The sequence below is a fragment of the Humulus lupulus genome, chromosome 3 (assembly GCF_963169125.1).
Source record: "Humulus lupulus chromosome 3, drHumLupu1.1, whole genome shotgun sequence".
Lineage (NCBI taxonomy): Eukaryota > Viridiplantae > Streptophyta > Magnoliopsida > Rosales > Cannabaceae > Humulus > Humulus lupulus.
In genome coordinates this window covers 31,904,875-31,918,157 of record NC_084795.1, presented here as the reverse complement: position 1 = coordinate 31,918,157, position 13,283 = coordinate 31,904,875, and the positions used below count along the sequence as shown (strand labels likewise).

The window sequence follows — 13,283 nt, the reverse complement described above, 5'->3', positions numbered from 1 at the left end:
AAGTTAACCAAACAAACTGTTAAAATTAATAATTTCGGTTATTTACACTTTTTTTTATATAGAAGAGATAATATTTAAAAAGAAAAAGAAAAATATGAAATATATGTGTGTTTTACGTGAATAATGTAAGAGAGAATATAATAAATTAACATTATATGTTTACACAGTAAATAGTGTGTTATAAATGTAGCTAAGTAATGCTAAGAGAATGGCGTTAGCGGAATTCCTCCAAATGCCGAGGGTCAAGGGAGACTGTCCCCACCTCGGTCTTCCCCTCCTCGCGTCTAGATCGAGAGCTAAAGATTTGCGCTTCATTCTTGATAAAGTTAATAACCGTGTGCAAGGATGGAAAGCGAATATGCTATCTAAGGCAGGAAGATCAACTCTGGTTCAAGCTGTGGGGTCTTCTCTAATTTCTTATGTTGCAGCATCATGACCAATGCCTTGCTCATTACATGAGTCAGTGGATAAGGCTCTTCGCTCTTTTTGGTGGGGGGATACAACAAATAAGAGAAGAATGCATACTTTGTCTTGGGGGAAGCTTTGTATGCCGAAACTATCAGGAGGTTTAGGTTTCAGAACTTCAAAAACCACCAATGAAGCATTCATGGCAAAGAGAGCTTGGGAAATTTTAGTAGGGAAGCAAGGCATTTGGCACGATCTAATTTGGGCTAAGTACTTAAAGGAAGTGAGTATTCTTAGCTATATGCCAAAACAGAATGACTCTCGTTTATGGAAGGGGATCATGCGCTCGGTGAGCTTGTTGAAAAAAGGTCTTGGCAGAAGAATTGGCAATGGGAATTCTACCTCCATCTGGTATGACAATTGGCTCCCAACTACACCACATAGGCCAGTCCCTCTTATGGATGCCTCTTATGGAGTCAGTTGGGTTAGCCAATTCATTGAGAACAAAATGTGGAATGTGGAAAAACTGTCCCAGTGGTTTGCTAGGGAGGACGTGGAAAGAATCACCAAAATCAACATTCCTATGGAGGATAAGGAGGATAATTGGATATGGTTGCACGACCCTACTGGTAATTTCTCAATCAGGTCAGCTTTCACCTTGCCATTCGTAGGTCAATCTCAAGGGGCGGAGTGGAAATGTATTTGGAAAAGCAAAATACATACAAGAATAAAACACTTGTGGTGGCAAATTGTGGCGGATGCTCTCCCAACCTCCGCGCGTCTGGCCCAACTTATGGATGTAAGGACATCGTGCTGCCTTTTCTGCGGGGAAGCTGAAGAAACCTCGTTTCACCTGTTTTGGAAATGAAACTGGATAGCTAAGTTGTGGTTTGCCAATCTTTATGGGCTTCGCACAGAACGAACAGGTATTGAGAACTGGCAAGACTGGTTCTCCTTCTTTGATTGTCATCACAATATGCCCGCCCCTCTTTCCTTTGAGGAGTTCTTCATTCAAGCCTCATTTCTTGTGGATATCATTTGGAGGGAGAAAAATGCTATCGCCCATGGATCAACCCCCACGTCATTTACAGTATTATGCACTAGATACAGCGGGCGCTTAGCCGAATGGAACATGGACTCTTCTTCTCCAAAGGAGTCTCAGCCTAGGTGGTTTCCACCACCACCCAACTGGCTATGCTTCTCATCGGATGTGGCTATCTCAGAGAACGGCACAACCTTAGCAGCAGTGTGCCGTGATTCATCAGACTCAATCATCACGATTATCACAAAAGTTGTCCAGGAAATGGACCCCATGAGAGCTGAAGCCTTGGCTCTCTTGCTTGCCACTCGGTCCGCAGTTCAACAAGCCTCTACACCATACATATTCCAGAGTGACTGCAAGACAGTAGTGGATGTTTTCCAGAAGAATTCTATGGTTGAAGCTCCTAATCTGAGCGATATTAAACTCAAATTCCAGGGGTACTGTGCCAAACTTTGTCATTGGGAGTGTTCAAAGATAGATAGAGCAGTAATTTTTATGGCTCATAATTCTGCAAAATTTGCTCACCACTACAATTTAGTCGGCAAGATGGATATAAGCAAATGGGGAGATGATATCCTCAATGACTACAAGGCTTGGATTCCTCCATGAGGCTTAGTGATGGGATTCAGGCAGTTTCCTTGGTTGGTTAGGTTGTCCTACGATGACCAATTTTGTTCTTCGCCAAAAGACTGCCCCTTGTTGTTTAGGTCTTTATTCTTAAGCCAGTCATGTGTTTCCCTTGTCTTCCTGTTTTCTGTAGTTTAGTCAGAACAGTTGGTTAGCTGAATTTCTTTTGTTTCCTTTGGAGTGTCGTAGGGTGTACCTGTTGCTACATCCTTGTTACATGCTTTTGATTTTATTGTTATTGTTTCAGAATTGGTGGGCTTCTTGTGAGGAAGTGCCTTTTCATTGTATTATTCATTTCGTTTAGTAAAGGTTTCGTGTGCTCTTGCTTTATGCAAAACTCACTTCAGAAAGAAAAAAAAAAAAAAAGAGTAATTAGGATGAATGTAAATTTATTTGAATGATATAAGAACTGTTGTAGACTTATTTAAATACTTTAGGTATAATTTAATATATTTAGTAATTTTACATGACATCATGAGAGTGAGAGTGAGAGTGCTCTGACCATTTATATTGGTAGGTTGGAAAAAATGAAATAATCATTCTATTATGCATGGTCGGCCGGACTCACATGGAGACAAGCTACCATGTTCACTAATACATTTTTATTTATGCCCCTTCTAGATTTTTTTTTTAACTTTCTTCTTTAGTGCACAAAATTTCTAGGTCCACTGCTAATACAGTAACCATTTCAGAGCTTGGTTTGTAAATTTAACAGTGAAATGACAATTCTATTCCGATAAAAAAAAATGACAATTCTATGAAATTATAATTATATTATTATTGGAAATAAATTTCCATTCCTACACTATTGGAAACTCCATTTCATTCTTAAAGTAAATTAAAAAATTAGATAAAATACCTATCATTTTATTCTTCTTTCTAAAAGTGTCATATTCTATAAAATAAATATAATTTAGTCTCCAACTTATCCTATTATATTTCTACATCTAACCCGATAAAATAATTTTAATTTAGTATTTATTCTAAAATTTAAACAAACAATATACTACTATTTCTATTATTATTTTTACTTTATTCTATTACTATTCTCATTACCATTATATCAATTTTAGAGTTACAATTTCAATATTTATGAACTCACAAGTCACCAAATATATACTTTTTGTAAGTACTATTTTTTTTTTTTTAACTTTGATTATTTGTTTTCTACTATTATTATTAATTGGAGGCTTGATTGAAAAAAGAAGAGAGATGCCAAGTGAGAGAGAAAAAAAAGAAAGAAATGTAAAAAGAAAAAATTAATATAGGAATCATGAAGAAATAAAAGAGAGAAGAAAAAAGAAATGAGCAAATTTGGTTTTTAAATTTAATGGACGATTGGGATTTTAGGGTATGGAGCAAAAAAGTATATTATATGTAATAGATGTATATATACTTAGACAACTCTCTTCTAGACCAAAATGGTGTCTAAATAAATGGTTATGAGAAAAACAATAAATACAACAGGTGTCGATATTTTTCAATAGATACAAAAGTAATTTACAAAATTTAGAACTTTTCTCTCTAAATAAACCAGACATAGCAGACCAAAAAATATATAATGAAAAGAAAAGGCAAAGGTATTAGGTCCAAGATTTGACCTTTGTTATTGTTTTCGATCATCAACTAATTAAAGAAAGTGGTCAGTTTTGTTTATGAATATTATTATTAGTAGTGGTAGAGGTAGAGGTAGTGATTGCAGATGTTAAATCTGGTAATTCCAAGTGAGGAAGGTCTGGAATTTTGAGAGAAGGAAGTACTGAAGAAGGAGCTTCCATAAGGCTGTAAGTTGATTCTTCATTATTGATCCCTGTAACCATTCCTTCCAACAACTTAAAAGGGTGGTTCATTCCATACTTAACCTTATTTTTTACTTTCAATAAGAGAGAAACCCCAGATACTTGCCATGCCACTGTCAGCACCATCATGATGGAGAGAAGCCAGTGTGTCACACTGTTCTGTCCCTTAATCTCTTTCAATTCTTTTACGATAATCCTTTCATCATCATATTTGTCAACATTATCACCATTATTATTATTATTATTAGATTCAGTACTGCCACTCTTTTTGGATTGATCATTTGTTGTAGTCTTACACTTTATTTTCACTTCTTTAATATGATCTTCTTGTGGTACCTTTGAAGGTTTTGGTTGCTGATCAAGGCTACTATTTTCTCCTTTTACCAACTCCAACTGTATAAATAAAAAAAAAAGTAGGATTTTTTAGTAAGTTTGTTCTCCTTTTAAAGTAGGTTTTCATATTGGCAAAATAATTAACTAAATTATTCTGAAATTTGTCATCAATTAACAGAAATCTCCTAAAACAAAGTTATAATTACCAAAACTTTATAAATTAAAGTTAATTACTAATTCGATGAAATTAAAGAACTTGCTAAAAAATAATAAGAAATACTTTTTGCCAATTGGCTCAAAGATTATGCACATAATATCTCCTAATAATTAGGATTCATTAAGAATATATTCAGAAGCATGAAGTTCGAGCAATGGTTTCTTGGCTTCATGTGAAAAGGGCATTATGATTATATGATAATAAAAAGGAAAATACCTGAGAGAGCAACTGGGAGAGGAGGATGTGATCATCGTCATCGTCACCACCACCAGAGGCTTCTCTGATTTTTCTTTCGTCCATGAGCTTGTGGATGGCCACATTGACAAGCTCCAAATTTGTTTGACTTTTAGAATCCATGTCCATGTTCATTTGATCTCAACAAAGGGAATAATAATGATTGAATAGTAGAAACAAGAAAGAGTTTTGATTCAGATTATTTGAGAATAAAAGTCAAAACCTTCCGAGTGCCACTCTTGGCCATCTGTGGAGGACACGTGGCTTATTGTGGCCCGAGACTAGTGGCTCTTCTTAAGCGGAGAACCTCTGAGAATGTGAGGACAATCTTAGTGTAGATATATAGCAATACCATTTATGGGATATCATATTTCGATTGTTGTTTATTGAAAACTTTAATAGACATGTAATATATGCATAAATATATCTCTTTTATACTGTATAGGTGTGTAGGCAAAGAAAATTTTTTATTTTGAAGGTTTTTAATTTGTTTTTGTTAACTTTAATAGAATATTTTTATATCTTAACATTATTGTAAACATGATTTAAACTTAAATTAAATTAAATAAGTAATTTATTAAAAAAATTAAAATTGTATATTTTTGAAATATTTTTAAATGATAATTATTTAAAATTAATAAAATAATATGTTTTATAACTTAAATAAAATTCAATTTAACTTAATCTTAAACTTCACGTATTAGAATAATATCATATTAAACATATAACATAATATAATCTACTATCATTAGTGTATTATATTAACAACTAATTAAACTTCAACAAAAATAAAAAAAATTTAATTAAAATAAAATATTTTAAAGATATTTTATGATAATTTAAATAATTAAATCATATTTATTTAAAAATAATAAAGTCATACATATTATTCTTTTTATCTTATAAATTTGTGTGATAGTTTATTTTTTAATCAAGTGATTGGAGTTATTTTTCTTTATCAAATTCATCAAAGAACATTGCGAGTTACATTAGAAATTAAAAAGAATTGATGCATGTATACTACTCTACACTATAACTTTTTTTATTATGTTTATATCTTTAAAACTAAGTAAACTTGCATTGCACCTAGATTTAAACCTGCAGTGCAATTTATATCGATTGAAGTTATAAATAAATGAAAAAATGGTTGGCTTTGGCTTGAGTTTGTACCATTTTCCGCCATCTCCCTCACCTCGCCTGAATTTTACCATGTCTAGGCTAGTAGATACAGACCAAATGAGTGGTGGGTACAAACTATACTATATGATCCTTAAGCTGGTAAATACAGACGAAGAACTTTATAAAACTAGAATTTTATGGGGAAAAAAAAGGTAGGGTGTAGATATTTTTACGAACTCAACACTGGCTTGAGTTCTTCATTCCACTGAGCTCAACACGGACGAAAAACTTTGAATTGATGCTTGCAATAGGTGTTTGACATTTGGGTTGAGTTCTTCATTCCACTGAGCATTTTCCTTGCTAACTGCTAGAAGAGGTTTGTGTACAACAATACTTTCTCTCCTTAATTTTCAGTTTTTCATTTTCCTCTGGGTCTATTATCCTAGATAAGATCTACATTGATTTGGTACATGCTCCTGTTATGTAGATTGTCTATAGATTGAGATATGCCCTTGACCTACCCGTTAGATCTATTATGTCAAATTGGAATAATCTATCAACCATCGCAATTCTCATCGACTAGTTTAGCTTCTTAACTGGTAATTTACATTAGGTTTTCTTCACACCTTGGCATCTGCTATGTTAGAATCTGTAGAATGGCAAAAGTTTTGTCAAATCAGCAAAAACACCATATGTTCTGTCTGATATGGGAAATGGCTGCTTTATGAAATGCTATTCTAGAAAAACAATTCTTAATTTTTTCATTCAATTAAATTCACACAACACAACAAGTGTTGCTTATAGGAATATCCATCTAAATTAACGACAACTAGCATAAAATGTAAAGATAAAGCAAGCAGGTATATCAACCAGTGCCACTTTACATTAACTCCACTCCACTCCAGGCTAGAGACTATTACTATGTACATAAACAATCTATTATTAACCATCTCAATTCTCATCTACTAGCTTAGCTTCTTAACTGGTAATTTAAAGAGGAAGTTAGGTTGACTTGAAGTTGGTGCTATGGGAATGAAAACATATCCACATCTTCTAACCCGTACAAATCAGCAAGTTCGGCCGATGCTGCTGCTGCTTCAGTGCTCGCGTTACCACGTTCGCCCTGCAGGAAAAGTTTTTAGAATTCATACAAAGGGGACTCCATTCGGGTAAGAATCCAAGAAGTTAGTAAAATCCAAGATTCCTGTAAACAAGTTACAATCTATTGGTAAAATGTGACTTATTACCTTAACCTGGCAGTACTTCTCAAACACGCGAATGTATTGTTGACGTGCCTCTGAGGACTTCACCATTGACATTACACGGGAGAAAGCCTCCTTAATTGCTCCATCGACTTTCTGCTTGCGGAACACCTTAAGAATATCTTCACTTTCATCAGTACAGTCTGTCTCAGGCCGGTAACCACGCAAACCGGCTCCTTTTCGTCGCCACCTCAGTACAACCTTTTCTAGAACTCCAACAGCCCAACAGATTACTTTGTAATTTTTCCTAACCTGATAACCTCTCACATGAGCCTGCAGAAAATAAGATAATTTGATGAGTTACGGACTACTTAGAACAATAGCATAAACTTAATTTTCCCCTTTTTCCATGAACTTCACTCATAAATTGCAATGCATTTTAAAAAGAAATGAAATTTTGTTCTTTGCTCAAAACCTCTAAAGTTGAAATAAACGCAAGGTTTTACAATCTCACAGGACAGAAAATCCTCATTTAAAAACATCTTGCAAACAATACTTTTCAATCATATTACAAATGAAAGTGAGGTACCTGTATCTTGACAACTTTCTGACGTAGAGCTAGGAAATCCTTGCGTCCTTTCCACCCACGGTACTTTTTCTGAATAGATAATGCAGCTGAATTGTAATCACGTGGGTTGCGGAATTTCAGCTTTGACATTGCAGAAATTTCGTTCAAACTGATACCATACTCATCTACACTAGAGCCAACAGCTTCTTTCTGTTGTTGTTTTCTGAAGGAATGTGCCCTGAAAGCGGACTGTATGCGTGCAGCAGCCTGAGCTGCATTCCGGACAGCAGCCAAAGTAGGTTTAAGCAAAAGCGGATCCTCATGGGCGATAAAGCCATGATTTGATATACTATTTACAGTTTTTTCAGCTTCAACCTCAGCAGAGCCTTTAGAAAGTTCACTTTCTTCCAGTGTAAGGGATAACAGGTGGCTAGTTAATGCTACTTCTGCAAGATAACCAGCAAGTCCCTTGTGCCCACTGGTGGCTGCAATAGACGCAGCTGTTTTCCCTGTTGGATCTTGTGAACTTGGATCTGTCACTGCTCCAGCTGATGCACCAGAAGCTATAAGCGCAGCAACCATTTTTTCCCTGTTACAGAAGAATAATTTATGGTAAAAAAACATGTACACAATTGACAGGACAATGGCCACATAATCAGGCTAATTTATGCCCAAAACAGTTTTAGCTGTTGAAGAAACTAGTTCTTAATGAAAAAGGCTTCTAGTACCTTCCAAAGCGAGCTGCCCAGTGTAGAGCAGTCCATCCATTGATGTCACAGAAATTTATACTCACTCCAGAACTAAGAATAGGGTTTAAGGTCCATTCAAATCCCAACCCAGCAACCATGTGTATTATCCCTTGCTCTTTCTTGGATAATGAGCATCCTGTCTGATCTTGTTGTTCCCGGGATCTAGAAGATATCCACTGCAGTAACTTGTCTTTCAGAAGCTCTTCAAGAATCCAGTCAATAGTACTAGATAAAGTACCACTACCAACTAAAAGAGACTCTATTAGACTATCCCAAGAATCTACATCAGCTGTCAATTTTTGAGGGGCATCCAATACATTAGAATCTCTATTTGGCATTGATGAATCTGACAAGAGCATCTGAACAAATCTGACGAGTAGTAGCAACTCCTCTGGACTCTTTGTTGATTCTGTCGAAGGTGGATTACTTTGAACATAACTGCTAGGCTTAAGACGGTACTCGAACTCTCTGACTTCACTGCAAGATTGTCGATTACCAGCAGTAATGCAGATAGTCACCTTCCCAGAGGGGTGAGGAGGAGCTTCACAACGTAATACTCCCTCTTGAATGATTTGAGCAGGAACTTCAATGTCACCAAACATACAATTCCATGCAGATTCTGATGAATCACAAAGAAATGATCCGACAATGATGATCTGCATAAAAGAGTCAAAATAAATGATCTAGGCTTTGAACCCTAACTCAGAACTACCAGCATGGTAGCAAAGTTGATATCTGTGCATTTCGGTGTATATATAGTCCAGACTCCACTGGAAGAAACATATTCGCCCGTGCTAGTACGTAATATGTACCATGATAGACATCAAGCATTGTCTAACAGGCATAAGTGAAATAAGGCATGGATAGAGGACTTATTTTTCTTGATAAAGAAACATCAGGAGATGCTTGAATTGGTGGCTGGTTTGTTAGAAGATTTAAATTAGTAACACATTGGTCATTCAGGCCTCAATCGCAAAAAAATCACAGAAAAACATGAAATTGTATGAAATATACCTTTGTAGCCTCAGTGGTATATCCCCATTCCGGCGATACCTCCCGAATTGTAAATCTCTGCTTTTGTTCAATAGTCAGACTTACACCTGACTCAAGAGGTCCAATTTGGCCTTGACCAAAGAACATAGCATAATAATCTGAATTGGTGTCAAAAACTTTTGATGTAGATGGATATGAAGAAATTTTAAGATTGTCAACTTCTTGACACATCAACGAGGAAGCTGATAACACATGGAGATTGTCAACTTGCTGGAGCTTGTACTAAATTAAAAGAATGGTAAAAGGGGCTATTTGCATGTATCATACCATTATTAACAATGCTACTATTGGGATTCTGCCATTGAAGGTATTCCTGCTCTTCGGTTGGTCCATTTCTTGTAAATTCAAGCTGCTGCCAAAGTAAAATGACATCCACAGTTCAATTTTTTTTTATTCATTGCATTAAGATTGTTGTTATTACAAATGGGACAAGACATTTAAGGAGGCCAATAAAATAACTGAATTAATCTGTCACAAGGGAATAAAAATTTATGCCGCTGTAAAAATTCATCGGAGGACTCACATTTCCATTCAACAATGCATGATTATTCTGGCACTCGATTCCTGAAGAAATATTGCACGAGTCAAGCACCTCTTTCCAGGATACGGATTCTTTTCCTCCATACCTATGTTCATGTTCAAGGAGTTGATGATGATCTCCACCACTGTCACCTAAGAAAATGAAACCACAATAACTTGGCCCTCTATTGGTTCTTTCATTAAGAATTTTCTTAACATCAGATTTATACAATCCCGTCAAGAGTACTTGGCTCATTTTCTTGAAGCATATACATAATTCAAGCAAAAAAAAAAAAGCATATAGAGAAATTTTCTTTCTTAATTCTCTACACTGGATCTTGATGTCTAATTTAGCTTATATTGCCTACTTCAGTGAGAATAATCACATCACATTCTGCTTGTGCTGCTTTTAGTACAATTGGCTATAAATTTTATTGGTTATACAAGTGTCAAGAAATAAAAGTCAACAAGTAAAATTGCATATCTAAAGCCCAAAAACAAGTTTGAGAACAAATATCAGAACCATAATAAAAAAACTGAAGACCCCAGAATCATATGTATCCTGTGTATGTATTACCTGGCACCCCATCATATCCAGAATAGCATTGATCACCTGCAAGATTTCCTGGTCCATTAAAATCTAACAACTTATTTTGATGGTACACCTGACTATCATATTCCAGTATATCTGGATCATTTGGATCTTCAAGTTGACTAGGTGACTCAAAGTTTTTAACGCTATCCTCATTTAGACTTAATTGCTCCTCAAGTTTTCGCAAAGCTTGATTAACAACACCCTGTGTTGCACCAAATACCCCTTCTGTTCCATCCATACTGTCACAATGCCCGCTTCCATTTAATTGGATTACTAAATCTGAAGTAACTTCTATTGACCCTGGAGTAAAACTCTGATAATCACTAACACACAGAGATCCTGCATTTTGAGTATTACAGGGGCTAGGACTCTGGCTGAACGACATTATTGATTCTGGTGATAGTTGAGCAGCAGAGCCAGACCCAGACCCAGAGCCAGATCCAGATCCTGATCCAGAACTGGAATTTCCCTGTAAACCACAAAAGAAAATGTTGATCTGAAACTCAAACAAAAAACTACTGGCTTCCATAAAATATGTTTCACAATCATGCAAAGTGTGGAAGCTGCTAAACAATGAATTGTGTATCTACCAATCCGGGTGAACATCTTTTTCTTGTCTTCAAAAAGGGAAGTCTTTCAAACATAGAAACGGTGTTTCTTTTTTTTTTTTTTTAATTTAACTTTTGGCTTCAATCTTTCTGTTTCTTTCATTCTCTCTATCACTTCTCTATTTTTATTTAACTTTTGGCTTCCATTGATGGACTTCCATCATAATTCACATAAAGGTGCAAAGAGACTAGTGCAGCTATAATGACAGTGGTTGCATGATTTTAATGAATGAACTGACAAGTGATTGATGATCTAAAGCAATCAGCCAGAGCTATCGTAACCCTCTGAAAACTTACCTCAGCTATGTCTCTGTAATGAACAAGAACAATGTGCTCATACGCCCTGCCAAAATAATTAACAGGAAATATGAACAAATCCAATAGAAGTATTTCAAATTATATGATAATTAGTAAGTGTGCAAATATAGCTTTAAACAGAGATCGAACATGTATATTGCATAGCCATTTTCTAATAACATTTTTCTGTAGTCCTAAGTCGAGTTGACATCAACAAATACTTTTGTATGACACAATAACAGGAAACATAGTAGAATACTCACGGATCAAGTATCCAATAGCTACGTCTCTGAAAACTGGGATTCTCTTCTCCATGCGCATAATAACAGTTCAAAGTTTCAACATTTCCGACCTAATCAAACATACACCTTGTTATCTCTCAATTGAAAAACTAAGTAAAAAATTTCATCAAACTCGGTATAAATGATGTTAGCACGTAACAAAGTCATAAACTGAGCAAAATAAAGTCAGAGCTTGTGCAATTCAGCACCAAAACACCCTAAGTCACTGATGGAAGTGTTCCACTGCATATATAAGTTGAATCATTATACTATTTAACATAATATAGCCAGTAAGTATCCCATTTTCAGCATAACTTATTAGAGAAAATTTCAGATGCTTTCTGAAAAAATAAGACAATCAAACATTTTTGAGCTCTTAAATGTTATGTATATGCATCATATTTTGATCAAAATACAAACTTTTAAAAGACCTTAAGGCGTTCATGTGCTTCCCCAACAGTTCTTCCATCCTTCTTTTTACGCCAATTATGGCCATCTTTACGAAAAAACCGAAGGATCCTCTTGTTATAGAGCAACAAAGATCCACCTGTGAAATAATCCAGTTAATACTATAAACATTATCAATACATACAAGTACAGCATCGACTGAATTCGATAGAAAAAATAAAAGTATTAAGTGAACATTGTTACTTGTTGGCTTTTTAGGCGGCTCCTGGGTAAGTTTGTACTTCTCATGGTTCTGTAAAATGAAGAGCACTTCAGCAGGCTTCAGCCAACGGATTTGAGCTTCTTGAAAGAGATCATTAATATCATACCCTGAAATAATTTAGTATATAGTTGTCAAAAACTCTATATCGTGACTGTAGTTTGGAAAGATCTTCATACTTTCCAAGACAGAACAACCACAAAGAAAAGGACAAAAACATATGATTTTGTATCAGTTAGGAACCTGAAAATACGAAGGAAATTTCAAAGAAGCATGCTAAAATGTAACATAACAAAGACAACATGAACCACCTATGGAGTTCCAAATCCAAACCCTTCTACATGAAGCCCTAAACTAAATCACCAACCATTTAACCTCCCTGAAAAACTCAAAATCATAAACATTTCTGTGCCCAATAAACTTCAAGAAAATTGAAAACGAATTCTCCAAAGTCAAAATAATTAAGAAAAGAAAAAGAAAATCTCTGCAAATCACTAAGTGTAATCAAATTTTTAACTGCCCAAACTAAGCCCGACCAGGACCAGGCCAAGGCAATTACTGTTGGCAACAAACAAAAATTTGAGAAACTTATTGAGGTGGTCTGATACCATAAATGATCAAACAAGTCAAATTTGACAAGTCTTTACCTGATTGCATCTTTTTCATTTCGGCTAAAAAAAAATCAAAACCGGATGAACTGCAGGGAACGTGTGCCAATCATTTGAAGTGGAGAAGTACGGACGGTGGTTCGGTGCTACAATGAATCAACTCACCGAGTGAAAGCTGCGGTACAACCGTACTGGAACGAAACAGAGTATTCTGGTTCTCTGAACAAAACTAGTTCCAGCTCCGGCTCCGTTTTCGGTTAAGTCTTAGTACGCCGGAAAGTCTAGAAAGAGAGATTTGACTTCAAAACTACGTCGTTGCGACAAGACCAGAACCCACTAAGACGGAGTATATACCGAATT

The 13,283-nt window shown here is 35.4% G+C and overlaps 2 protein-coding genes across 2 annotated transcripts; both read right to left on the bottom strand.

Annotated features, from left to right (window-relative positions):
- Window positions 1-3,443: 3,443 nt before the first annotated feature.
- LOC133822462 (uncharacterized) lies at window positions 3,444-5,019 on the bottom strand. The gene is made up of 2 exons (XM_062254803.1): window positions 4,640-5,019; window positions 3,444-4,266 (listed from the first exon to the last, which is right to left on the bottom strand). The coding sequence occupies exons 1-2, from the start codon at window positions 4,790-4,792 to the stop codon at window positions 3,718-3,720; spliced, it is 702 nt and encodes a 233-aa protein (XP_062110787.1). The 5' UTR covers window positions 4,793-5,019; the 3' UTR covers window positions 3,444-3,717.
- A 1,492-nt stretch (window positions 5,020-6,511) lies between these two features.
- Window positions 6,512-13,283, bottom strand: LOC133822461 (calmodulin-binding transcription activator 4). The gene is made up of 13 exons (XM_062254802.1): window positions 12,963-13,283; window positions 12,300-12,425; window positions 12,080-12,195; window positions 11,631-11,719; window positions 11,368-11,413; window positions 10,445-10,931; window positions 9,872-10,020; window positions 9,616-9,700; window positions 9,310-9,530; window positions 8,275-8,951; window positions 7,568-8,135; window positions 7,024-7,311; window positions 6,512-6,899 (listed from the first exon to the last, which is right to left on the bottom strand). The coding sequence occupies exons 1-13, from the start codon at window positions 12,979-12,981 to the stop codon at window positions 6,801-6,803; spliced, it is 2,970 nt and encodes a 989-aa protein (XP_062110786.1). The 5' UTR covers window positions 12,982-13,283; the 3' UTR covers window positions 6,512-6,800.